This window comes from Colius striatus, chromosome 6 (genome assembly GCF_028858725.1).
Source record: "Colius striatus isolate bColStr4 chromosome 6, bColStr4.1.hap1, whole genome shotgun sequence".
Lineage (NCBI taxonomy): Eukaryota > Metazoa > Chordata > Aves > Coliiformes > Coliidae > Colius > Colius striatus.
In genome coordinates, this window is record NC_084764.1 from 41,327,879 (window position 1) to 41,355,655 (window position 27,777).

At 46.4% G+C, this 27,777-nt stretch overlaps 1 protein-coding gene across 5 annotated transcripts in view; it reads right to left on the reverse strand.

Annotated features, from left to right (window-relative positions):
* Positions 1-518: 518 nt before the first annotated feature.
* Positions 519-27,777, reverse strand: part of CEP170B (centrosomal protein 170B) — a 58,901-nt gene continuing 31,642 nt past the window's right edge. Inside the window, exons 9-20 of one of the 5 annotated variants that reach the window (XM_061998339.1) lie at positions 26,510-26,572; positions 24,753-25,516; positions 22,625-22,813; positions 22,345-22,453; positions 18,846-20,621; positions 15,478-15,622; positions 12,967-13,126; positions 9,332-9,475; positions 7,310-7,398; positions 6,668-6,761; positions 5,712-5,763; positions 519-4,642 (exon numbers count right to left, since the gene is read on the reverse strand). In XM_061998339.1, the coding sequence (XP_061854323.1) occupies positions 4,407-4,642; positions 5,712-5,763; positions 6,668-6,761; positions 7,310-7,398; positions 9,332-9,475; positions 12,967-13,126; positions 15,478-15,622; positions 18,846-20,621; positions 22,345-22,453; positions 22,625-22,813; positions 24,753-25,516; positions 26,510-26,572 (3,821 nt within the window). In that variant the 3' untranslated portion in view covers positions 519-4,406. Of the gene's footprint in view, positions 4,643-5,711; positions 5,764-6,667; positions 6,762-7,309; positions 7,399-9,331; positions 9,476-12,966; positions 13,127-15,477; positions 15,728-18,845; positions 20,622-22,344; positions 22,454-22,624; positions 22,814-24,752; positions 25,517-26,509; positions 26,573-27,777 lie in introns of all 5 variants that reach the window. The other 4 variants (XM_061998337.1, XM_061998341.1, XM_061998338.1 and 1 more) reach the window with 4 other exon arrangements.

Sequence of the window (27,777 nt, forward strand, 5' to 3'; positions counted from 1 at the left end):
ACCCCTCTGGGCAGCCTGTTCCACTGCTCCCTCACCTCACAGTGAACAACCACCACTGTTAATCACAGCAATGAAATAAAACAGCACTAAAATGTTGCCAAATACCACCACACCATCCTCAGAAGGAAGAACAAACACCTCAGGTGATGGATACCTGGAGAAGCTAATGCTGTAAGGAGAGGGAAGGGGAAAAGGATCTGCCACAGCCATAGGGTGGATGGATGGGGCCAGAGCCAGTTGTACTCACTGTCAATCTCCAGTTCACAGAATGACAGAATCTTAAGGGTTGGAAGGGACCTCAAAAGATCATCTCCAGTTGCTGACAATTCTTCCATTGCACTGTAGTTTACACCAGGGTAAAACAGGCAGTGGAAAGATTTGTTCCACCAAACACATCCCCACCCCCATCCCCCCAAATGAACACACATAACACAGAACTGTTGTCACATGATAAAAGAATGATTTATTAGAGCAACTTTATGATAAAATTATATAAAATAACAATTTGGTTTTGTTTAAAGACATCCACAATATCACCTTGAAACAAAATGTACAGATACTGCCTAGAATCCAACCAAAAATAAATTACCATTCAAAAAAAAAAGAAAGAACCAACCAAAAGCAGAAGAAAAATCAGGGCAGGAGAATCAAAATTATACACAGCAATCCAAGGTGTGGGAAAGAGAAAGTCACGAATCGATTCAAGTTATACCAACGTGTTTCAGCTTTACTCTCAGACAGCTCAGCTTGCATTTGTGTTGCATGCAAATGGAATGATCCAGTGAACAGGTCAGAACAGCAGAATCAGCAGCATTAACGACAGCAGAGAGTGAAATAGGCACGATTGAGCACACGGAAAGTGAACAGGTAGTTGTGTCTGGGCTTTGCAAAAGTTACACACGTTCAGGGAACTGCAAAAATAGCTCGTGTGATCTGCCAAACAAGAAAAAAACTAGTAGAATCTTGCACTTAAATACTTTACACTTCTTATCTTGTTTCCCCCCTCCCCCCAACAGGCTGCATGTAAACATTCCCCTAGTTGTACCTTTACTAAAATACTCAAAGATGATGCAAGGCGTTCTTTTCTTCACGACAAGACGTGGCCGTAGGTACCTTTAGGTCCTGGCTCACCCAGCTTGTGCACACCCTGGCAGGAATTTACATTCACACCATCAGAACACAGCAACAGGTTTGTACATTTGAAAGTTTTCCAACTGAGGATGTGGTTTTCAAGTAGAGTGGAAGAGCAGAGGGCTGGGATTTTGAAAGGTGCTCACGGCGTCAGGCACCCAAAGCATATGGAAACCTCAAAGGACCTGAGCACTTGCTTCCCTAAGACTTTGAAAAATCCCACCCTCTGTTACATTTCTTTAGTCAGAGAGAAAACACATGAGAGCAATATGGTATGAGAGTGACCCACAGGCCAGTGGCACCTCAGCTGAGCTCAGGGCAAAGCTCATCCATAGCTCAGGAAGCCAACGGGCATCTCAGGCACCAACCCTGAGCCACCCAAACACACCGCCACACTCTGTTAGGTTCACACTGGAGGAGTCACACAGAGGCATGTTTTCATGGTTGCATACAGTACTGCTTGTAAGAATGATCAACCAAGGAAGGAGTCATACAGTCAGGTGATGAGCTCTTTGGCTTCTCTGGAGCAGACAAGTGCAAATGGGGCATCACTTCAGGAGCAGTGAATGCAGGAAAAAATACGTTGCATGTCATCATTGACTAGCAAAGCTGCTTCAAATGCAAAGCTCTGAGGATGAACATTGTGTCAGGACACAGAAGCATTGTATAGTTTGGCTGAGTCACAAATAAAACAAATCAAGCTGTGCATCCTCCCCCTGCTTCACACACAAACACACATCTCCGAACGATAAACAGACACCGACTGCTGCACCCTTCGTAAGTCTCTTGAAGGGCTATCGTCTTTTGGGGGCTGGTTTAAGTGATGTAAGGTGTCTGCAGGCTCTCTCTCGAGTCCAGAGCATAATAAACAAGGAAGAAAATCCCTCCCTGAAGTGTTCATGAATGAATGAAGCAGCAATTTTCAAGTGAAACAGAAGCCTCATCAAGGACATCTTGCAGAGAAATGAAACCCACTAGAGCATAGCCACAGAGAGGTGGAAAAGTGGGTAACAAACGATAACAAAAGCCAGATGTCTGAGTAATTCATATATCCCTACAGCAAAACTGAAACTAACAGCAACACCTTATCGGTGAAGGTCCTTCAACTCCTAATGAGTTGGGGTAGCACCTCGTCGGCCCAAACCCTAACCAAGAAGGGCTTGAAAAACTGTGTCTTGTGTCAGGAAGGATCCCAGCACTGATGACATTCAGCAAGGACACAGGTATTTCAAGAAAAGACAGATCAGAATGAACGACTGAATACATTCAGACAGTGCATATATTACAGGCAGAACATCAAGGGCAAGTTCTTCATTCTGCATTCACCTACGTGAAATGCAGCAGGTGGCTTGAGTGAAGAGCACCTCAACACCAGCAGATGAGTCTTAGAACCTACTGGATATCTGGGAAGGATATTTGTACCTATTGTTTACCAGCCAGCATCTTGCATGCTCAAAAGAAACCAATGTCCTGTTGGCACAGTCCCATCTGGGGCCCGACCCCCTTTCTGCTGAAATGGATAGAGCTCCCACTGGCTTCACCAGGAAAGCAATTAGGGTCTTTGCTAGTAGGATTAAACACTTTGTGAGCATCCCTATCTATTTAAATTACAACATTCTAGCAGAAATAGCTGAGGTAACTACTAAAACTAACTAAGGAATCCACTACCCACCCCAAAATACAATGCCAGCACACAAGAAGCAGTCAAGCTTGGGAAACCATTGTCACTGGTTAAGCTACACACTGTATGAGGGCAAAGTGGAACTCATCTGCTCACCTTTCCCACTAAACACATCCTCCATAGCTACAGAAGAATTTCTTTTACCCCATTACTGTTTATTGACCTGGAAGGATGAAAAAGGAATCGATACAAGACAGAAAAAAACCTGGGAGCAAGCACATCTGGAGGAGATCCCCTCGGAAACAAAACCTTTTGTTCCTAAAGCAACACAAACTGCTTAGTGTTTTGCAGCTCAACAGAAAGACAGACTACAAAAAAAAAACCCCAAGAAACAAACAAGAAATCACTTCAGTGCAACTGCACATAATCCTTAGTGTTTCTAGGATTATAACAGATGAAAAACTAAGAAACCCAGACCAAAACCCCACGTGCCGCCGAACGCTTTCTGAAGAATACCACAGAGTGATGGTCTTCAAGCACTTTTGCATTGGAAAGAAAAATCATAACAGAGTTAGCCATAAAGGTGGAGCTACATTTAAACCAGGACTTTTGGAGTGCTGTCAGGTGAACACCAGCTCACAGCAACTGTGCAATGAGGTTTTATTATGTGAGCCGCCAGAACAGACGTCTCTCTTGGCAATGAGCTAATTGCAGACATCTCATTTGGCCCAGCCAAGAGCCTGTGTAGCTCATTGTATAAAATAACAAGGCTGTATATTTTTAAGGAAACAAAACCAGCTTAAGGACAGCATTTGTATTGGAATGATGAAAACCTGTGGCAAGCTAAACTGTAAAATATGACTTTTTGTACCTACCCCAAATGTGGGGCCTGAAATATCACCAAAACTAGTCACTGCATTAGTAGTCTTTATATTCATAGCATTATTAACTTTTACACTTTCCCAAGAGAAAAGCAAAGGGTTTGTTCTGTCTTGGTTTGGTTTTTGGACTACAAAAACACAAAGAAGGATGCACAACTTCAGTGTGGTTGCCTTTTTATGACCTTTTGATGAAAAGGACTTCTTACACAACTGCAAGGTAGAGTTTCACCTAGAAACCCCCAATATTGCACCATCATCCTGTTGGATTTGCACATTGGGTTCCAACAGAGTCTTAATGCTTCACTTCTACACTTGATAACAAATAAAAACAAAGAAAATCAAACCAACAAAAACCAAAACAAAATGTAGTACCACAAAGAAAAAGTAGTGTGGGTTTGTTTCTGAAGTTGAGCCTCGTTACAACTGAATAATCCCAAAGAGGCCACTGCAGGAACACTTGAGCTTCAGCAGTGCTGGATGGAGTAAATGCAAAGCCTCTCATATGGCACACTGGAAGAGTAAAATGACCAATTTGCTAAGAGATCAGTTTGCCTCTGTGCTGAGTATGTGCTGCTCCACAGTGTTAGTCTTGTTGAAAAGGCATACACAGACTCTCCATTCACCCTCACAGCACAGACAATTTTCTTTCTTTTCCTTTTGTGCAACGTGTCAGCAATCTAAACAACTGCTCCACACAAACCGTCCACAGCCCACTCACACACGACACTGACGCGACAGGAGATCACAGCATGAGAGCAATACAAAACATTGGATCAGATCACGTATCTCTCTCCATCTGGAATGAAATTGGAATCTTGTAAGCTGGATGACCCACAGTTCGATTTCTGTGTGTAGTTTCTCATCTGTGCTGGGGACAAAGTCTCCAGTGTGGATCCAGAAGTGTTAACAGTCCTGACTTTAGTGGCTGTAGATTGTTTAGCAGCAGCAGATGCTTTGTTACTGGCAACTACATCCAAGTTTCCAGTAGGGTCAATGATAGCATTTATCACTGGTGGGAAAAAGAAAACAAGAGACATATACAAACATATTAGCAGCACTCACCAGAGTTTCCAAACAGGAGGTAGGTTGCTGCCTTTGTTTTGCAGACAGCAGAGCTACAGGCAGTATCACAGAATCAGGATTGGAAGGGACCTTTAGAGATCATCCAGTCCAACCCCCTGCCAAAGCAGCTCCCACCTAGATCAGGTCACATAGGAATGTGTCCAGGCAGGTCTCAAAGACCTCCAGAGCAGGAGCCTCCAAACCCTCCCTGGGCAGCCTGTGCCAGGGCTCCCTTACCCTCACAGTGAAATAGCTTTTTCTTATGTTTAAATGGAACTTTTTGTGTTCCAGCTTCATCTCATTACCCCTGTCCTGTTGCTGAATACCATAGAAAAAGGGGATGCCCCAACCTCCTGACATCCACCATTTATATACCTGTACACATTAATGAGATCCCCCCTCAGTCTCTTCTTCCTCCCCCCTCAGTCTTCAGTACCCATGTTCATCACAGCACTGTCTTCATCGGTACCTTCAGGCCCAAGCAGCTTTAACAAGCAAAACCTCTCCCAGCCTGAAGCTAAGAGGACACTCAATTTTCTGGTTAAATTGGAGAAGACGAACTAGAGCAGCCACATGCCAAGCTTTCAGCAGGAGCCCAAAATGACACCTAGGTGTTTTTATGTCTTCATTAAGCTTCTAGGCTCGTCTTGTCTTTTCCATTGCAGAGAGCAACATGTGCAAAACTCAAGTCCAGAAAGCATAGCACAGTTAGTCTACTGGCTGAAAAAGCTGCTAAATATTACTTCAGCAGAACAGACCTTTGCAGGTTCATCTTATGGGAATATGCTGATTACCACAAACAAAGCATTTCCACAGCAACAGCTTCCACATTTCATTAGTCAACGTTTTTTCCTACAAATTGGCAACAGCAGCCAACTCTACTGCTCATTCCATATGCACTGTGCTAACAAAGTAAACTTCTGCACCCTTGCCAGCTTCCAAAACAAAGCACAGTGTTCTATTTTGCACAACCTGCTGGCACTTGAGACACAGAAAGAACATTTGAAATGACCAACCTTCAAGCTGTTTTTGAACTCTCCTCAGCTCCTTCAGGATAGAACTGATTTCCTAGAAGCAAAAGCATCAGAATGGAAAATTGAGCAATAAAGTACTCAACTGACAGGGGAATCTATCCAACTCTTTCTGCCTTATCTGATCAAGAAGACTCAAAAGTCAGTTCTAAGCTTGCTTGTCTAAGAGGAAAAGACAAAGCTGGTATCTGTATCGAGGTGCATTTGGTCGGTGCACACGACCCTCTGCTCCACATCATTTCACTAAGTGCTCCACCACCACCCAGTTACACCACACTGGTTATTTTATTTGAAATGCTAGTCAGAGTAACTGCACAATGGCTCCTTCACATCCTCAATACCAAATACATGAAGGTATTTCTAAACACAGCTCCTAGACCAGACAGATTGGCCACAGCTATGCTGTCATAGCATCAAGCTACATGAGTCCTGCCCAGTGTTGTATGTACACTTAGCATTAACCATAGCTGCTGGTCCATTATTGTACTTAAATCTCTACTGGCAGTCCCCAGCAAGGACAGCAAGAGGTCAGGAGACCACAAACAGCACCCTAGGGCTGAAGCTTTTTTTTGCCCTATTATCAATCTGCTACAGGTGAAGAAAACAAACACTGAGAAGAAACACCTGTCTACAGCTGAAGCTGTGGCAACTGCAGGATAGGTGATGCCTTGGTAGACATTTAAATGAGGCCTGATGACCACAAACATCTGTTGAAGGACTGGGTCTTTGAAGATGAATCATAAGGATGAATCACAACAGCTGCATGAACTCAATTTGTCACACTTCAAACAGCAACAAAACACAGGAGGGGTTCAAACCACTCAAGTGGATTTGACATTTCAGAAAGGGATTTGAAAAGGGCCAGGGCTTGTTGCTTTGGTTTCTTACAAAGCTTCCAAGGACAAAAGCCTTCAGCATTTAACTTGTTTTCATGGTCTTACCTTGTTTGATGTCTTCAGGATTGGCACTTCATTTTCTGAATTCATTTTGGCCTCCATCTCCTCCCAGCTCCTTTCTGAGTTTTGAAACAGAATCCTGCAGCACAAGAAGTGGAGCAGGTCTTAAAACTGCCACCCAAAGGCTGCTTGCTTAAAAGACTCCACAAGATGTGTCAACAAAGGAGATCAGTGGATTAGCAACTGGACAAAGCAAAGTGCTTTTCAGCTCATTCAGGAAGAATCCAAAGTCCTTCCCTAACCAATATCTTCTAGAGCAAAAACGAGCGTTGAAGAGATTTCCCAAGCTTGGTGACCTGCAGGCTTTCTGAGAGACAGAGAAGGAAACAAGAGACAAACCACCAATTTTCTGCTCTGTCTTTGCCTTCACTTTGAAGTGTTGCCTGTGCATCAACAGGTGTCACTAACCCAGCATTAAAATTCCAAAGGCCAAACATATGAGGAAAAGAGATGGCAAGTGATCATATTACCCCTCGTTCACCACACACACAGCTTCCTACACCTAGACCCTGCATCATGGTAACAGGTGACTTTCTGAGGTGACAATACATTATTTTCCACAAAGTAGCAAGTCTACAAACTCAGCAGCAAGTGAGCATTTCAGACCAAGGACAAAAAGGCACTCACTTCATTTTTTCAGCTAGGTTTTCTGTATTTTCACGGATCGTATGTGATAACTGGGACACCGGGTTCAGCATCAGATTGTCAAAGATCACCTGCAAATGCAAGAGCAAATCAGAGAACATTTAGCAAAAGTGGGATATTACAAAACTGGTTTGTTTGGGGTGTTCTTTACAATAAGTGATCTCCACTGAAACACCCTCAGTGATGTGGATGATACTTGAAGCTCCAGGAAGACTGAGATGATTGAGTGCAGCTTTGTTGCAGCACTTTGGCAAAAAGATTAATACTAACTTGGTATTGTTAGCATCTCAATATAGTTATTTAAGCACTTTGATAAGAAAAAGCTTATTAGAGAATCATAGAATTGTTTGGTTGGAAAAGAGCTTTAAGATCATCGAGTCCAACCCCTCACCTCACACAGCCAAGCCCACCACTAACCCATGGCCCTCAGCACCTCAGCTACATGGCTTTGCAATAGCTCCAGGGATGGGGACTCCACCACCTCCCCGGGCAGCCTGAGACAGTGTCTAACAACCCTCTCAGGGGAAAAGTTCTCCCTAATTTCCAATCTAAACCTCCTCTGGCACAACTTGAGCCCATTTCCTCTTGTTCTATCATTCATTACTTGGGAGAAGACACTGACCTCCACCCCACTACAGCCTCCTGTCAGGTAGTTGCAGAGAGTGACCGTGTCTCCTCTCAGCCTCCTTTTCTCCAGACTGAAGGCTCCCAGCTCCCTCAAGCCCCTTCTCATCAGTGCTCCAGACCCTTCCCCAGCTTTGGACATGCTTAAGATATTCAAAGCCTCACAGGCACGTCCCTCCCCCTCCCAAACCCCAAATCAGTGCAGGAAGTCCCACAAGCAGTCACACTGAAACCATCTCATGTGACTTATGTAAGTTCAAGCCACCTTCACAGCCAAGTGTCCCATCATGTTACATCCTTCTTTACTAAAAACAAAAACCAACACAAAAAGAAATAAACCCCAAATATTGGAGTCCTACTGGCTCAGCAGAGCCCCCAGGCTACTGCCAGGAAATCCCACATCAGCTGGGAGCACTGAAGCTGAATCATTTCTTCAGCCTTGACCCCTCTATCAGAGTGAGGGATCGTTTCATCAGTCACCACACAGGATCAGGACCAGTGGCTCAGCCCAAAGTCCTCCTCCATCTGCCCCTCTGAGTCTCACTCCCCCTTCCAGAGCAGCAGAGGAACTGTGCTGGAGCCCAGCTCTCCCCTCCTGCCTGCACTGCCTCCCCAGAGCCTCTGTCCCAGCTCTCTCTGCCCAAGCAGAGCCACGGGCAGAAAGCAAGCAGAGCCAGCAGCCGAGTGTTGCGCCAGCAGCCTGCTCTTCCGCTCTCCAGCAGCATCACCCCACTACATCCCTCACCTCAACAGCATCCCCAGGCTGGCCTTCCTTACCCTTTAGCATCATCCCAGTGATTTCTGGGTTGCTCTGCTGTCTCAGCCCAGAAGAGCTGCACCAAAGCACCTATGTTGGAGGCAGCAACGCAGAGCACGTGGCTTGCTGTCCGCGTGGCACGGCCCAGCAAGCCAGTCGTGCCACAGCACTCAGCCCAGCACACACACTCCTCCTGAGGCCCAGATTCTGCCCCTGCTGCTCCATGGGCAGCTCCCACCAGGATGCCAGTTGCAGGAAAGTATGGTGCCATTCAAGTACTGGTGCTGCATGATTTCCAGGTCGAGATTTTTGTGGCTTTCCTTAAAACAGCAGTGAAATAGCCTAAGTGAGCTCTGATAATGAATGCCTCCCCCCAGACAGATGACCAAGCTTCAGGTTTTAGTGGAGTTTCACACAAGAGAGGAAACTTCCAGTCAGCATTGACAAGAAGGGTGATTATATTCCTCTTATTTCTCTTTTTTAAACACTGTTTCTATACCTACAAGCCGGACTCTTGAGAAGTGCACTTTGGAGTGGCCTCCTTTGGCAGCTTAGCAAGAGCAAGTGTACATAGTGCAGCTTAAAGCAATGTCACATATGAAGTAAAGAAAAAGGTGGCCTGCCTCCTCACGGTTCCTTGTCCTCGTTTTCCTTGAAGGATCCTCTTCTCTATTATCATTCATATTTTGGTCAAAATCCTTCAGTTCCACTGATCCCGGAGGCACTTTCTGGTAGTTCAGACTTGCTTCTGGAATGTGCTGCACCAACTTGGAAATAATGAGTAATGAGTCATTAAAAATTAGCAGGGAAGGAGGCACACAGGCACTCACTGCAGGTATTGCAGATTTTCAGGCAAGCCCCAGGGGAACACTGATTCATTCAAGTCTTGTTCAGACAGGTATGGGTTGCTCAGTAAATTACAAGACCCCAATCCTGCAAGCGTCTACCCACTGGAGTCATCCTACAAAATTCAGTGGGCCTATTCCAACTTTATCCCCTCTTTGCCTCTTTGGAATTTAGCTAAAACTCAGAAAGGCCCTGTTGTCCCATGCCTTATGTTTTAAACACATCAATGTAACATTAAAGCCACGCTAAAATTAATCAGAAATCACTCAGCAACACACAGGAGAGATGAAAGAGCAATAAAAACCCACTTGATAATGCAAATAACTACCAGGAAGGACAAGACAGACAAGACAGCTACTCCTGTTTGGTTGACTGATAGACAAAAAAACCTCTAAAAGAAGGGGAGGAAAAAAAAACAACAGTGACAAGACAGAGATACAAAAATAATGGGATGGAAAGTGCACCTGAGATGGATATGCCAGCCGAAAAGATCTACGAGCAATCTGTGTTAAAACAGAAACAAAGAGATCAATGCTAGGGAATGGCTGTGACAGCAAGTATCAAAGAGAACACAGGGTTTGGAGTTATTTTGGGCTGACATTCCCAAAGCACACTCCTGAGGCTCAGCACTGGATGCCCACCCTCCCTGCATGCCCTGAAGCCCATGGTGGGTCCTGGTCACCATGTAGTTGTACAGAAGAGGTCTCAGACAGCTCCCTAGTTACTTCAAAACAGAGAGAAATCCAGCAGCCCCCCAAGCACAGAGAATGGGCTCAACAGGAGGCTCTTTGGTTGGCAAAGCACACAGCTCTCGAGAGGAAAGCAGGTGCCATCCAAGGTCCAGCCTCAGCACACTCTCTGCAACGTTATACACAGGAAGATGGTGTGAGATTGTGGTGCAGGGGCACAACAGCTCAAATGTTTAGCTAATAAAGCTTCTCTTTTGTGAGTATCCTTTAGTGGAGTGCAGAAACAGGAAGCTAGGCTGCCTGCAGCAGTGAAACAGCATCAAAAGGGAAAGAGATATCCCTAGGGTCCAGCAGCACAAGCAGTTGAAAACGTGGTAAGGGCAGCACCTGCTGCCCTGTCACCAGATTTTCACCCCTGACCTGGTCTCTCCTCGTGCTTTCTGTTCTGTCAGACCCACAGGCATTTCCTCTTGTCAGACCAACACTCATACTGAATATATTAAACAACAAACGTAATTGAGCCCTTAAGTTTGTGCTGTATCATTATCAACTTTAATAAAAAGGATCAACCAAAAGAATGTCACACAGGGCTAAAATTTGCCAGGTGATTGGGATGAGCCAGTGGACTCCTCTTGCAGCACCTGAGCTCTCAGTGGGGTTGCATGGCTCTGCAGAAAGCTGGCTCCTGTAAAACCTTCACACCCACCAACTCAAGGCATCCCAAACAACCCATGTCTTTGGTAAACAGGAATCATGAAGGTTTCAGCCTTGCTGAACTCTTTTTCTGTTTTGGTTGGGGGTTTTCTGTTTTGCTGAATTTGTAGCAGTACTCAGCTCAGCATGCCAAGAATCTGGGTTGTTACAAACCATACAGCTGAGGCTACAAAAGCAGACAAAACCACCCCAAAGATGCACTGAGAAAAGGGAAAACCTCCCTGGCAAATATCCAAGCCAACACAGGACCTGAGAGCATAGAACATCAAGAATAAGGTTTAAATCTATGGCTCCATCTTAACTTTTAAGAGAACACTCATGATTTTAATCTTTAGTCAAGCTTCACAACAGAAGTAACTGAAAAAGCAAATCATTTGAGGCTCAGAAATGCTGTGCCAAAGCAAAGCTTAAATCCTCACAAGTCATTCCAGCAGCAGCACTTATTTTTCTCCTGCAGTCTTCTCCCCTTTATTAGAATAGGTATAAATACTGAGTAGTAGAAAATCAAGAGCTAGCAGAATGGCATCCAACACTGCAAGAGGCAGAGCCACTCACACACAAGTGCTTTTTATTCACATACTTGCTTTGATCAGATGTTTCACTACACTATTACATCTGTAGTAGCTATTTCTTTTCCCTCTGTCCCTTCCTAGAATATTTAAGACAAATTTGTTTAATAAACAATCACAAAATTCACACCACACACACTGACCTTCAAATATTTCCCAGTAACCTCCCTGCATTAAGCCAGAAGAATCATTTGAGCACATAATATAAAGCAGGCTGGAAGTTGGTGCTGAGTGTTGGTCACTGCCAACTCACTGCAAACGTTTCACTTGCAAGCCAGAAGTAAGGTAGATTTGGCACCTTAGCTGCTCCAAAAGAATAACAGAAAAGGCTGTTTTGGAGGTGTGGCACTCACAATAAAACACTTTATCTCAGAGCCTGAAGTTATTGTGAAACATATGTGCACTGGGGCTCCAAATGGCCCCAGGAAAAAACCCCTCCCTGAGCAGGCTGCAGCTGACCTGGGCTTAACACAAGCAGCACAGCCACACTTCTCTCATCTTCTGGGTATCTCCCTAAACTTCTGCTTTGCACCTCCAGTGACAATCACAGCAGGGCCACAGGGGCTCCAAGTGTTCTCTTGGCATGGTAACAGGTTTGGTCCTCACCCTTGAACACTGCTTTGGACAGGTCTGTGAGCCTCATCTGAATGGCAGATAAGGAGGGCTGGGTGTTTTATTGAAACCCATGCTAGCAGTAGGCAGAAGGGAATTTGGATTTGAAGCACAGCAAAGGCAATTTTGCTTTAGCAGCTGGAGCTTCCTGCTGAGCCAAGTCCCTGCACTGCGGCACTGGGGAGCCAAATTAAGAAATTACCTCTCTCTTCCCCACTCCAGTGGGGATAAACCATGCTACACGGTTCAGGAGGAAGCCACAGCTTCATTTAGGAGCTAAAGGACAGCACTTCCCAAGCTAACTGCCCTCCTCCTTGCCCAACTCACTGTCTGGAGACCAGAGTCCCCGCCCTTATCCATCAATACACAGATGCAGGGTAGGAATTCAACCTGAACAGCATTCCAACAGCCCTGGCAGAAAGGACACAGCAGAGGTAGCAAATACACAGCTGATGCAGGATCAGTGCCTTGTCTGAGGCAAGGAGAGAGGCTCTGGCTCCCTGGCACAGCAGCACAGCACACCCACTCCATCCTGTTCCTCAGGTGCAAACTTCATGGACCGAGGTCCAACTAGAGACCACGAGATCCTCAGGAAATAATAAGACTTCCCCCTCTTGCAAGGCTGGCTGTGGCACCAAAGAGGGCAAAACAAAGACCAGCCTATACAGACTGCAGTTAATCTTGCTGGTGGTGCCTTGAAGGAGGACAAGGGACGTGGGTTTTTCAATGCTGCAGCAACTGGGGATGTGCCCTGTGGTGGGATCCCACCACAGCCATGCCTTGTGTGCTTACTTACTAGTCTGAAACACCTGTCATTCGAGATCTTACCTCTTCTCTTGCTGATATGGTGGAAGCAGGAGTGTTGGGCATAGAGCTGAAGGAGGCGCTTGGTCCTATCCCTGATGAACTCTGTGAGTCCCCATCCCCAGCAACATCGTGAATCTCTCGAGCAAGAATGGCCACATCCTTCACCAAGGTCTGGCTGAGCCTAAAAAGCATAAAGCATGCAGAGGAGACTGAGTGGTGATCTCATTAATGTTTACAAATACACAAAGGACAAGTGTAAGGAGGACGCAAGACAGGCTGTTCTCAGTGATAGGACAAGGGGTAATGGGTATAAGCTGGAACAGAAAGAGGTTCCAAAGAAATACACAGGAAATGTCTTCACTGTTGAGGTGAGGGAGCACTGGAAGGGGCTGCCCAGATGGGCCGTGGAGTCTCCTTCTCTGGAGACATTCAAACCCAGCTGGATGAGTTCCTGTGTGACCTACTCTAGGTGGTCCTGCTCTGGCAGGAGGGTTGCACTGGGTGAGCTTTCAAAGTCCCTCCCAGCCCTTGAGATTCTGTGACTGTGACACAACAAGCCTCACATCCATTAAACAAACCAAAAAAAAAAGCAGCCACAAAAATGGTATGGGAACTCTAACCTCTGCAGAGGCTAGGGAAAGCAGGTTTTTACGGGGTCTCTTATCCTCATCCATCCATTCCACTTCCTCTTTTAAATAGGACACAGTTCTTCTCCTTAGGACTTCTTTGTTTTCCCCTTAAAAGCCCATACAAGGAAAAAAGACTTTTCGTTGTTGTTTAAATAACAAAAAGTGAAATTATCTTTCCTTCTTCCTTGTGGTTTATTGACTGTAAATCAAAATATGGCCATATATGGTCCGGAAGGGCTGCAGGATTACCAGGGGAAGCACAGCACACCTTAGACAGATCTGGTTTTCAGAAACCAGGCCTTGAAACTTCAAGTCCCTTGACACGTGTCCAGTTAACAGTCAACCACTGCAACACTGCTCTACTTGCTCTAGATCTCAAAACTGGTTTCTAAGTGTCTGGATTGTTGCCAGCAGAGCTTCAAAACAAAAACGCAAGACACCTCAAACCCTTCAGAGCAAAAGTAACTGTTGCATTAGTTTTAAAGAAAAGCTTCTGAGAGGAAAACTGTTCCTACAGCCAGCCAGCTTCAGCTGAAAGGCACTTGCTTCTCTAAAAGAAACCCAAACAAACCCAAACAAGCAGTGTGATAAAACTGTCAGTTCATCAAAACATTTCCTTGGATAGAAAATGCATGACTGCACTGATTCAAAGCAGTTTGATCTGCCTAAGATGCCCCCTGCCCGTGCTGGTTCGGATAGGGCTGTCACCCAAGGCATCCATTATGTGATTCACTTACTGTAAACAAGGGGCATTTTCCCTTTTAACTCTCTCTGACTCCTCTAAACCCCTCCCAGTTAATTTGGGAGCAGCAACGGAAATCAGAGCTGCAATTAGGAAGCAGCCTGTGTGACCGAGCCCTGCAACCTGCCGCGCCAGACGGCTCTGACTGACGCAACCACCACCATGCATTCCTGCCTGCCGCGACCCCGGGAAGGGCCCAAGGGCCGCCTGCTTCCAAGGCTGAGGCACACAGGCACTCCTTGCAGCCTGCTCTGGAGGCTGAAGCACTCCCTGCAGCCTGCTCCCTAGGCTGAGGCACCTTCCACAGCAGCCACACTGCAAGGTTCAGCCAAGAAAAGCCCCCTCGAGACGAGTGACCAAAAGCAGACAGAGGATGGCTTCCTCAGTCCAAAGTATTTCAAGTATGGCCAGTACAATGGAAGACCAGTATTTCTGGAAAGTTGGCATGACACAGTTGCATATTAGAGATGTCAAACCTCAAATGCCACTGTTTAAAAAAAGAATCTATTTGCTTTACTGCCAAGGTCCTCTAGGCAACCACCAGACCACCAATACACAATAGATCCCGTATCCAGGGATGTCAAGCAAAGCAACAACTCATTTATACACGAGGCCCTGATAGATTTTCTTGTTTAGACTCAATTGTGTCAAGCCAAGAGGTTTCTGCCCCACAGTGACTTCTTACTGCTTCCTCACTGGCTTCAGGCAAAGCAGCTTCAACAGTTTACATATTCAGTCTTTGCTAATCCATTTGACTTCCTCTGCAGAGAATTAAGACAGCTCACATCAGCCACTCCGTGCTCACACTGACTTCCAGCAGAAAGCAGAGATGAGCAGGTACAGACAGTTACATCTTCTCATTGACCTCAAGCTGAAAGATGACACCCAGCCATGGCTTGAACAAGAAACAAACCACAACACAACCCAGCGTCCCCATGCCTTGGAGTTTGAGAGAACAAGGTGCAACCACAAGCTGTAAAGCTTCACGAAAACCTTTCAGATCTGAACATACTGACATTCAGAGATGATGGAGCTGGGGGGCACACAAATAACAAACAGGAGACAGCACCTCTCCTACCTCCACACCTGAGTTGTTTTGAACACCAGCAAAAGCTCAATCCACTGTCAGCACGTGTGCCAAAGCACAAAGCCCCATCTCACCTGGCTATTTCTGCTATCTCTGCCGTCTGAGCCATGAAGTTGTAGGGGTCAGGGGGGTCATCAAAATCTTCATCCTCGTCCGTTTCTCGGCCGTTGTGCTTCTGCTTGCTCAGCCCAGAGCCACGTATCCTCGGTGTTTGTGTGGCTGTTGAAGTATGGGAGCGTTTGTGTTTAGGGGAGCTTTGATTTGAGCCATATTCCTCCTCCGAAGTGGAAGTGTAATCTGAACCCTGTTGTCTCCGCCTTGATGCTTATAAAAAATGAATTGGTTTCAGAGCAGGGAAAGTAGTAAAGAATAACTACAAAAGGGCAAAAAAGGTAACACAAAACTAGCCCAAGAGCACAAGGAAAGGAGAGTTTCTGTGCAGATTTTAAGTTCAATAGCACATTCTTAGGGCTTATTTCAAAGTTGAGCACTTTGGCTCTCATACACTACACAAATTTAGAATGGGAAATCCCAATGGAAGAGTAAAATGACTATGTTAAGTCCAGTGGAGTAAATTACCACTAGAGACTTGGCATTCCATGCACAGAAGCTCTGTGTATAAGTAGCACATGTTTTGGACTCCTCACAGGCCCACAGAAGTCCTTTCCTAAAAAGAACCCAATTTTCAAGCCTGCAGACACCTCTCCAATTAGCCACAAGTACAAGCAAAAAGAAGGGGGGTTGAGTGAAGAACAGATTATGGTGTTCGATGTTATTTGCAAGAGTCCACACCCCTACATTTGCCTCCTGCCTGGCACTTCACCATTAATGACACTCAGTAAGAGTGATCACACAGTCAGGACAGGCTCCAGCCCCTGGAGCCAAGTGGAAGCTGCCCACCTATCCCAACCGGTTCTGCAGAGCTGTGGACACTCAAGTCCTCCTTGCACAAGAAGCATTGAGTTGTCCTTATTTGAAAACTGGGCTCCTGGTGTCTGCTGCCTCACTCAACTCTCTATGGATACAGCTTCATTCCCTTCTGTCCTTCCCTGGAGAATGAAGACCCACCAAACACAGCACCAGCAGAGTTATTTGAAATGACACCACCTAACAGCTTGTGTTACCAAGATTCTCATAACACTGAAACACAGCAGGAGAATTAAGCCAGCATCACAGATGATACAAACAAAATGAATGAATTTGGCATGTCAGATACAGGTAAAAGCTACAAACAGTTACTGTGCAGTGAAAAAAAAAGCGTTCCTAGGCATTGCTAACTCAGCTGTAGCTATAGAAATGTCTGCTCTTAGGATTAAAATATATGTGTACAGGAACTTGCTCATATTCCATCAGCAGGGGTTTTTTTAAACCCAGGTTTAGAATTAAGAGGTAACTCTGTCATTGAACAGCAATTTTCAAACTGAAGAGCCTGATCTTCCACCCCTGTGTGCCAAGGGAAATCAGAATCGTCTCCCTCTACCCTTGCAATTACACTGGGTAAACAAATCATGTGCACAGAGGAGCAGGAGAGGCCGTTAGCTTTCAGAATTGGTAACTTGGACTGTTGTGATGTTGATCTGTGTGTTGCACATCAAACTACTTCAGATGGCTTCAGATGGCCTGGCATTTCTTGTCTCATGGACTGATAGTTAACTCTGTTCCTCCGTTAGTGAGACTTTCTCCCACTGGGAGAGTTGGAAACTATTGTGGTTAGCTAAATGCTTGAATAAATCAGCTGCATTTGCCTCCTTACTCCCAAGGCTTGACACTCAATGCTTTCAAGGGTTTCTGTATCATGCTAAAAATGGCTTGATGGCACAGTGCAAAAGTTCAGTATATCAACACCTCACTTTTGTTCTAGTAACTGGGTGTTGGGTGTTGATTCACTCTATCTACAACGGCATTAGTACAGGAACATGCATCACACACTTGCTGCAGCACGGTAAAGCAAGAATTACACTACTCAGAGCTTGTGCAAGGCCCACAATCCCATCAAGGAATTAGGAGGTTAATATTTTAAGAGCAACTAATTCAGCAAAAGGATTAGCATCATCTGCTGCAACTACGCACGAGGAAAAGGTGTTAGCATGCTGCTACAGAGCTGTGGAAATCAAAAACCAATTCATTTAAACCAAGAACTGGCCAACATTTATCATTTTTTTTCCTCCAAATGATTTGAAGCCTGAGGTCCAAAGGCAGAGCGAGTGCAAAGACTGCCTCCTGTTTGGAAAACTCCGACCACATGATTTTGCTTTGAATTTTTTATTGCTTAACAAGAAGTCAGTAATAGCATCATCTTAAAGGCAAGAGGAGAGACTGTACATACCCTTTCAGCTTATTTGCACTCTGATTTACATGCACATACAAGTGGGTAAGGAAAAAACAATCATTAAAGAGAAGCTGAATGCGCTGAAACAATCCAAAACAAGCAGCAAATTAACCTTTTTAGCATGCAATACCAACAAATACTGCAAGAAGGATAATTATTTCAACTATATGAGAATCACATCCAGAACTCTAGGACTCCTTACAAAACACAGACCTGCTGAAAAGAGCATCCCTCTCAACAGGCCTGAGAAATCCAGCCAAAGGGGTTCTTCCTATCCCTTTGGCTCCCTGATGTTCCTAAGGAAATAGATCTACTTTGCCACATCCACAGTAGGTCAAGGGCTAAGGGCATAGACCAGGACTTTGACCATCTCTGATTACCAATTACCTCCTAAGAGTTCTGCATTGTCCCCACCTCTTAATTAAAGGCTGATTTCAATACAACAGATGTTGACACTGCTGAGCACACAGCTTCAGGGCAAGGCAGCCCCCAAATTCCCTGTGCCTCACCCATGGCAAAAGAGAATGGAAACAGGAGCAGGAACCTCTTAGGGCAATCAATGAATGGCGTCCAACTCCACCTTTGCACTTAGAGGAAGAACAAGGGAATAGCCTTCACACAACACAGGAACATTTATTTCTTGTTCTCCTGTTTCAGATGCCTTCAGACCAGCCACCTCGGTCATCAGCTGTCATCAGCATCATTATAAGCTCTCTAGGAGGAAACTGATTCTTAGAAGTCAAAGACAATCAGAATTCCTTGCAACTCTGGAAAGGCATGAAATTCTGCCTGACAGAAAAGTGGCTAATGTGTACCTGTCAAATGGCCACTGGTTGTTCAAAAATGGCCACTGGGGAAAAAAGAAAGTGAAGTTGCTATTTGCAACATCCTCACAGGCCACAACACAATAACATATCTCACTGGGTATGACAGACACTCTGCTGTCTCCAAACCCACAGGAAAAACTCAACGTCCGTACCTCTTGCTAAGGCAGACTTTTGTACTCACCGATGCAGCGCTTGTGTTACCGAGATGCCGGCTCTTGCGAGCACGTGCAGCCTACAAATGAGAAAGAGGGGAAGAGGGGAGAGTACATAAAGCACAAGCACTTACTGGACGATGAGGAATACTTGACGCTGCTGGAACGTGTCCTGCTGAAAGGCTGCTTCGCAGAGGCCGCGGCTGCCGTTTTCCTCGCTGCGGCTCGAACCTCTGAAACAGCCGCCTTGCGATAGGCCTCCGCGCTCCGGCCTGAGAAGCCCGGCCTCGACTGCGCCGTTGTCTCCGAGTCGCTGGGCACCGTGAAGGAACCCGCCCGTTTCCTGGGCATGGCGAGGATGTCCAGCCGGGACAGCTTCTTCGTCTCCGTGGACTGCTTGAGGCCCGAAGCGCCGCCTTCGGGGTTGGCGGCCGTCTTCTCGGTGTCGACGCATTCGTTGTCTGACGCGTCTCCCAGCCGGGCACGGCGTAGCTTCGAGGCCCTCGTGGGCCGTGGGGTGGATAAACTGTTGGAGCGGGTGAGAACTTGTTGGATTTTCTGCACGTTCGAGGTCGTTTTGCTCTGGTCCTCCTTGGCCGCCTGAGTGAAAGGTTTCCTTCGTGGAACCGGCCGGGTTACCGAATGCTCGTGGTCGGACACGACCGCGTCAGGGACCGGCAAGTAGGGCAAGCTCGAGCTTCTCTCGTCATCCGTGAAGTCGAGCGACCCTCGAGTCCCAGCGCTTCGTTTCATCTGGAAGCGTTTGGCAGCCTCGGCGCGGTTTGGTGCCTCCGGCGTTTGCGTCTTCCGCTTCTCCGTCAGCCTGTCCCGAGCGCTGGGCTGCACACACTGGTCCTGGATGGATGGCGTGGAGGAAGATTTCTCCTTCTGTAAGCTCACGACGGCTTTGCGCTTCGGGGCGGTTACCGGGACGTTTTTGCCGCTCACCAAGCTGACCGTGCTGGCGGTGTCCACGTCAGAGTCCCCAGACAAGGAGTCCTCCAGCTGACCAGCAGCTTCCGAGGGCTCCAACTGTTGGCTTTGACTGAGCAACTTGGCTTCCAGTGCTGCCAAGGCAGTTTCAGTGTCCTTCAGGAGAAGATGAGTCTCCTGACCAAAGTCCATACGAGTCGACCGAACAGCCTCTAAATCTTTAAGCAAGGGGTGACTCGAAATATGCGGGAGTTTATTTTGAGGAATGCTACTGCTTGATTTATCTTTGGTAAAACTTTCTTGCCTAACAAAAGACGATGTTTCCTTTCCTGCTGTGTTTTCTTGATCTTGAGGAAGACTCTGATGAAGGGAAATAAGCACCTTTCCAGCTGCATTTATGTAAGCGCTAACATCTTTGACCGGTGGCTTTCCAGGAACTGTTGTGGCAGCAGACTTGAAGGAAAACTCCTGATCCTTGCTGTCTTTGTCTGCTCGAGCATGGGATGTGCTCAGAGAGAGCTTGGAGGGAATCCTCGCATCGTTGCTGTCATCACCAATGTAGAACGAAGTAGGAACTGGCTCACTTACAGCTCTCACGTTTGAGACCCGAGAGGCTCCTGGCTGCCGGCTCTCAGCTCTCGTGTCTTCACCCATCTGCTCCAACATTTTATTGTTCTCTTTATATTTCTTGCCTTTTTCCACACTGAAGCCATCATCAGACCTGCTGGCGTCGCTGAGGCTATCTGGATCCAAGTCTTCTTGGATGAAGAGGCGGCTGCTGGGATCGCCATAGCCTTCCCCGCAGTGGTCCTTCACGATGGTTCTCTTGGTAACCTCGGAGTAGGAGTCCTGGCAAAGCAGGACCGTGGGCGTGGGGCTGTCTGATTTATCGCTGGGCGGGAGCTGGGGGAGAAGGCGCCTTGTTCTCAAAGGCACAGCGTTTTCTGGTTCACCGGGTTTTGGGGTGACACCACTTTCTGAAGAGAGTTAAGCAGACAAGAATCAACTGCTGTAGAGCTATACCACTTATTTATCTATGTAGGAAGAGCTGGATCCTGCAAAGTGCAAGTCCTCAAAAAACACTCACAAGACACGTGCTTAGCACTAAGCTCTTAAGCAATATGAAGATCAATAGGGCCTGGCTGGTGCTGCTCCCTCAGGTTTACCAATACAGACACTACGCTGGATTCTTTTGCTGGATCAGAGTGCTCAACACCTTCTCTCTCTCGAGGCAGGTTTCCAGATTCATTCTCCCATAATATACCTCTCAATACAAGCACATACCTCAGAGCCTAATGGTGTTGCAGGCATCTAACTATCATAAAGCAGGTCACAGCAATGAGATGAGAAGCCACCAGACAAAACCACTCTAGTGACACAGTGGTTCAGGTGCCACTCTAGACAACATAGCCTATTAGACTAACTAAATGCTGTTTTTCACAGTACAAGTTCTCATACAATCATATCCTACAGCAAAGCCTCAGAAGGAAGACCCTACAACAACTAAGAGGCTCTGAATTAAAGCTCACCGAGCCAGTGTGGGTGGGCTTATCAATATGGATACACTTCATAGAAAGACACCTCTTACTTCTTCCATGCTGCTCGATTTCATATCTGATACTGCCTTTAAATACCAGGATAACTGGTTATTTGACTATGGTAATATCTCAAACACTCCAGGAGTCAGGTTCTCCCACGGTGTGAAAACAGTGGCAATGACCTCCAAAACAATGACCTCTTCCTCTTCTAATCTTTACTGAATCTATCCATAGCTGTTGATTGCAAGAAGGTAGTGACAAATATTTCCATTGGAAACGTTTACAAAAGCCAACAAAGCACTCTTCTTCCAATCTCACATACCAACAGGATCATGGGGTCTGTAAACTATCTTCCCAGCTACAATGGGGGCCTGATCTCTCATGTCCAATGACAGGAAAAAGGGCAACGGGTACAAGCTGCAACATAAGAGGTTCCAAAGAAACACAAGATAAAACTTCTTCACTGTGAGGTGAGGGAGCACTGGAAGGGGATGCCCAGATGGGTTGTGGAGTCTCCCTCTCTGGGGACATTCAAACCCAGCTGGATGAGTTTCTGTGTGACCTACTCTAGGTGGCCCTGCTCTGGCAGTGGGGTTGGACTGGATGAGCTCTCGAGGTCCCTTCCAGCCCTTGAGATTCTGTGACTGTCACCTCCTCCCGCTGCCCTGCACACCTACTTTTAGACTGATCTCCATGCTTCAAACCTGCTACCAGACAACAAACACCAAATGAGCCTAAAATTCTCAGCACAGCCAGACACAGAAGCACACACATTAAAAAAAAAAGGCACAAGTCAGCAACCGAGTCCAAGGCAACTTGCAAAGGGCTTTCATCTAGCATCATACAGCAGTCTAAAGAATCACTGCTCGGGGCCAGTTAGCACCCAAGGCCTTTACGACCTTTCTCTTTCCCCAGATGCCCTTTAGTCACGTCAAATGTCACATTTAAGAACTACTTGGAGGACCCTGAAATGCAAACCAGAGGCTGTCTCCATCTTTACGCCACTGGAACGATTCACTCTGTCCTCATCATCTCCAAATACATTAGCTAAACCAGAAAACAAGCCACAGCCAGACACACAGAAGCCCTTAATTTCTGCTTTTCATATCATCCTGGCTTAGATTCAGCCACCTTCAAACAGTAATGTCAGGGTGAGACTTACCTGCACCTCCATCACCCTGCCCAGAGACAGATCCAGAGTCAGAGTAACTGTCAGCAAGGCTCGCCCACCTAGACACCCACTTCTGACTCCCTTGAGATGCTGCAGACATCTACAACAAAGCGAGGAAGGCAGTGTCAGAAAGTCACCAAATCTCTCCCCTCATACACACAGCACTCAATCTCCTCAAAATGGAAATCCATCTACACATCACATTTCCACCCAGACAGAAAACCCATTTACACCTCCACCATCCCAGCGAATCCACCTGGACTGCTCGTACCTGCACATCAGCCTGAGACCCACTCACAGCTTTTGAGGCAAATGCCTGGAGCAAGGCTGACTTCTGACTAGTGCCGTTCTCACTGATTAGATGCTGATGAGAACCAGAGTCATCTTTTTCACCTTTAATTATTGGTCTAAACGCTGAAGAGATTCTGGAAAATTCAGGTGACTCAAGAACACCAAAAACCTGAAAAGGTACATTCATGAGAAGGATTAAAACCCAAGAAAGGAGAAAAATATTAGGCCAACATCCATGAAGCTTTAGTCACACACAAACTATGATCTCAAAGGGCCAGAGACACTCACCAACTCTTCTGTACAAACGATACAAGTCATTTTTGTCTGCACTCCACAGCAGCAGCTTTAAATAGGCTTATTCATAGAATCCTGCTTGCCACCACCTTTCCCCTCTCCCTCGTTATGTTGGTGTGTTGCCTTTAACAGTAGTAACTTTCACCAAAAAAGAGTCATTTTTCAGCCCTGAGAAATTCAGGATGAGTATCAGGGAAGCTATTTACCAGCTCATTCAAGGAGAATTAAAGGAAAAAGAGAAAACTCCACCTCTGGAGTCTTTTATACACTGTAGCAGAGAGTTGGCTGAACAAAGCAGCTTTGCACTGCCATCTGAGGACCTGAGAAAGGACACATCTCTGAGACAGTGTGTTTCAGCTAGTTGGCCAGATTCCCTCTGGAGATAAACAGGCCTTCCTAGGGCAGTGACCAAGATCCATGCCTCAGAAGGGCTTGTTTCTCTTCCCTACCTACAAGTAGCTCAGAGGGAGATAGCGTCACAGAGTGTGCCTAGTCTGGGCAGAGATAGCCATAAAGTTCTCCACTCTCACTTCCATCTAAAAAAAGTACATGTGCTATGGTGGGTGAATAAAAAGCAGAGTCACCTCAAAACCTGAGCAAGTCCAGAATTCATGTCATCTTTCTTCCTGGACACTGAGGTCCAGTTGTTTCCTATGTAGCAGGTCTGCACTGCATCAAGTCTGTGTCAGAGTGAGAAGCAGAACTTGGCCACCTTGCCTGCCCAAGTCACATGGCTGCCAAGACTAGTTCCCAGAAATAATTGTATTTTTGTGCCATTTTTCCTCATATTTCCCCACCAGAACAACTAACCACCTAATGTCAGCACTAGGGTCTTGCTGTGGCTTTAACACCTTGTCCTGAAAGCTTCCAATCACATTTCAAGCAAGATATAAGGAAATAATGTAAGAAATAACAGAGAACAAAGTTAGACTCAGGCTCACAGAACACTATACAAAGCCCTAAAGTCAGGTGCAATTAAGGCTTGCTTTAAACCTCACCATCCTCCTGCCTACACCGTGTTAAATCTTTATAGCAACTTGCCAATTTTGTTTTCATAACAGACCGCAGATGAAAGTTCAACCTGAAAAATCAGCCAAACTTTGGCTTGCCCTGCGGGTGATTAGTTGGGTGGGAATATTTTAAGCCTCTCCCTCATCTCTGGGGTTTTGTTTTCAGGCTACTGTTCGTTTTGCAAAATCCAAACAAGTATAGATCCATCTGGGATTGCCTCTGCCCTAGAACACACCCTTTGCTATCTCAACTAGCTGCCACTTGCCCTGCCAGCAAGCACTCCTTTTCAAACCAGTCACAGTCAAATACACAACCACCTACCACTATGCTTCTGAAGGACCAAGAGCACCAGCCCTTGGCCAGCATTTCCTATGGCCTACCACAGGATGCTGTATCAGTGATGGGCTGCAGCTCCTGTCTTCCTAACAGAAGGCAGGAGGTGATGCAACACCAAGTCCTAGAGAGCTGAGCTGCTCTCACAGGGTCAGCCTGATCTTTATTCTGCTGCTTCCTTTCCTCTAAGCAGACAGCAAGTCCATTCTTGTACTTGCTGGAAGCAAGGCAGCTCTTTGCTGAGGGCTTACCTTACCTTCTTGCACTCTGTGGGGTTTTATGTTTGCAACTGTTGTTTTGCTGAGGTTTTCTGAAGACCAGTCTCTCAGTGTGTTGGGGCTCACGCAGGTCACCCAGGACGACTTCCCACCCCAACCATAAACCCTTGCTGTGCCCAGTTCCAAAGGCAGGAGACCTTCAGGACAACAGCTAAAGAAGTCACAGCTGAAGCACAGAAAAGCAGCATTTACCTGATCTATCATTTTTCGTGCTTCCTCCACCTCTTTATCCTGTGACTCTGTCTCAATGGTGTACGTGCCTGTCTCGCTCACGCTGTCCTCCTCATCGTTCCTCCTGCCCTGGGCTGACTTTACCTCCGGAGGTGGGGCAGAGACAGACTCTGGTTCAGACGACACAACCACGCACGGAGCTACCGGCATGGGCAGAGGCGCCGCTTTCTCAGCACTCGGCTTCCCACCCTGGGCAGTCTCCCGCAAGTACTCGGCCATAAAATCCTGAGCCATTTTAGACTTCCTCCCAACGCTCCCGTAAGCTCTGGCTGACCCTCTGGATGCAGAGGCGGACGAAGAGTTGATCCGATCCTCCGTCTTCTCCCTCTTGAAGGAGCTTGCTCTTTGGGTCCCGGAGGAGCTGTTGCTGCCTTTGCCTGCCAGGGCCTGGTGGTTGGGCGGCACGGCGTTTCCCTGCTTCTCCGCTGGCAACACATTCTTGCGCTTTTCCACCTTGGTCTTGGGCCCCGGGTCGGTGTCGCTCTGGGAGGAGTGAGCGCTGTGCGTGAAGGACTGGGAGCGCTTCTTGCGCGGCATGTCCTCGAAGAACTCGATGACGAAGGCCTGCTTGTTGTGCAGCATCTCGTGGGGATCGCGCCTCATCTGCCGCTGCAGCTTGGTTTGCTCCGCCCCACGCTCGCTGCCCGTTGTCGTCGGCTCTTTCTCCGCCTTGGGTGCCACGGGGTCTTCCGAGTCGCTCTGCGTCCCATCCTCGTGCCTATTGCCTGGAAACAAGGTATGTAGATTTGACTTTCTTATTCTAAATTGCTGTGGCCCTGTCATTACCTCCCAGCTGAAATTTATCATTTCAAGTCCTACAGGATTAAAACACTCCAAAGAACATCTGCTGTGGTACAGGAGTTGCGTCCTAGCAGAGGAAATGATGGAGGCTCCTTCTCTGGAGGTCTTCAAGACCCACCTGGACATGTTCCTATGCAACCTGATCTAGGTGAATCTGCTTCTGCAGGGAGGTTGGACTGGATGATCTCTAAAGGTCCCTTCCAATCCCTACCATTCTATGATTCTATGAAATAAGAGACAGCAGCCACCTCCCAGCCCTAGTTTTCACAACAGTCTGACTATCAAAGTTATGAAAAAGCAATCCAAGAAATCATTTCAGTGCCAGGGGTTTCTGATTTTAGTTCACTGATTGTTTGAACTAATGTTTTCTTTCCTTTTTTCACATGCAAATAAAAACAGCTCCACTATTTTGCTGTTCTGCTCAATTACTGTGGTACAATACCACCCCATTAGAGTCTCGCTGTTACAGAGCAGAAATCTCTCTGCAGGACCAGTAAATAAACCCTGCACACTGCATCCCATGAAACCAAATCCCTGTGACGAAAGACCAGCTCAGTGCATTAGAGGAGTGCGTGCACCTCTGAGCACCCACATTACCTCCTCTACCAGGGGAAATAAACTCTGAGGCTAACAGAAAGGTGAATCTGCAGGATTCTTTACTTTTCCTGAAAATTTAAGAGTCACACCATGCCACCCCCATAAGTTTCATCACCCTATGAGCAGCCAAGCAAAGGTTAAATCATTACTTAAGAGTTCACTAAGCTTAAAGTAAGTTTACAGTTATTTCCACTTATATTAGCAACAACCATCTTTATAACCTTCTCTACGATTGGTGATGCCTGCCCCTCAGCACCTTGGCTCAGGACACTCAGAAAGTAAAAGTAAACAAAAAGTTAAAAGTGAAACAAAAAACAAACCTTTTTTTGGAGAAGGGAACGGGTGTGAAGGCACACAACACGATTCAGTCAACGACCAGGAACCTGTCATTGGGAGAACGGGGAAAGAGGTCTCTGCTCTCTAGACTGGAACATGCAGCAAGATATACTAGCTAAAATACCACGTGTTTGAAAGGAAAACTGCTCAAACCTCCTTTGCAAGTTCTCCAGACACATGAGTGAAGACCATTTATTACCTCGAGTTAGCTGTGAAAGATTAGAATTTAACACAAGATCCATTCAACCCAGGAGTCAGTCCTCTGATGAGTTTCCTAACAGCTTCATGAAGGAAGCCAGCAAGCTTTGCATTGTGCCCTGAGGGCTGATAAGCTTGGTCCTTGGAAGGGAAAGTTCTTAAATTAAAGGGTCTTGGCTAAGAACTCTGCTGAATGCAAAACTGTGAGGACAGAAGGAAAAACACCCACTGTGTCCATGGATGCCCCAGCAGAACACCATGCACAGCTTCACGAGCTGCTAAGGCCTCTCTTAAGTCTTGATACCACTCTTCACCACATTGCTCCTAAAAGTGAACAAATATTACCAATGAACCCTGATGGTGGGCATCTCTCATCCTGAGGACACAAACCTGGTAGGCAGCCAGGAGTAGCCTCCAAGACATCTTCAAAATTAGCCCTGCCAGAAGAACGTGTTACACAGCTATCGCAGATAAATGACGCCCTGTCCTCTGCCAAAGCACAAGTGGATCAACTCCTCAGGCCACCAACGCTCTGTGTTTTAATCAAATGTCCAACGAGTTGATTTCTTGATATGCAAATTATGCATTAAGTTACCTGGGCTTCTTTCCATGCCTTATGGACTGTAAAGAGGCAAGTGCAGTCAAGCCAGTATTTCGGTGCATCGCTCAGGAAAATCCCAGCATGAGCAGCAGCTACTAAACTCTCTAGTTTTCTCCATAAGGAAAATGCCAAACTACTGAAGCACATTTCTATCCCTGAAACATTCTCTGGCAAGTCAAAAAAATGCACTAAATCGCAATAAAAACCCCCAATCCAACCCCTAAAACTCTCTATCAAACAGTCAGGGGAGACCAAAATAAGATCCGAAAGAATCAGGAAGAGTACCCTAATGCTATCCCTTACTGGGAGGAACTAGAAACAACCAATGGTAACAAACCAGCTCCATTTCCATGCCATGTCAAACCCCAGGGCTGGATATGCAAGACCTTTTTGACCATAAAGGCTTCTCAAAAAAACTGCACAAAACAGCAACTTGGAGGTATAATAGGTAAA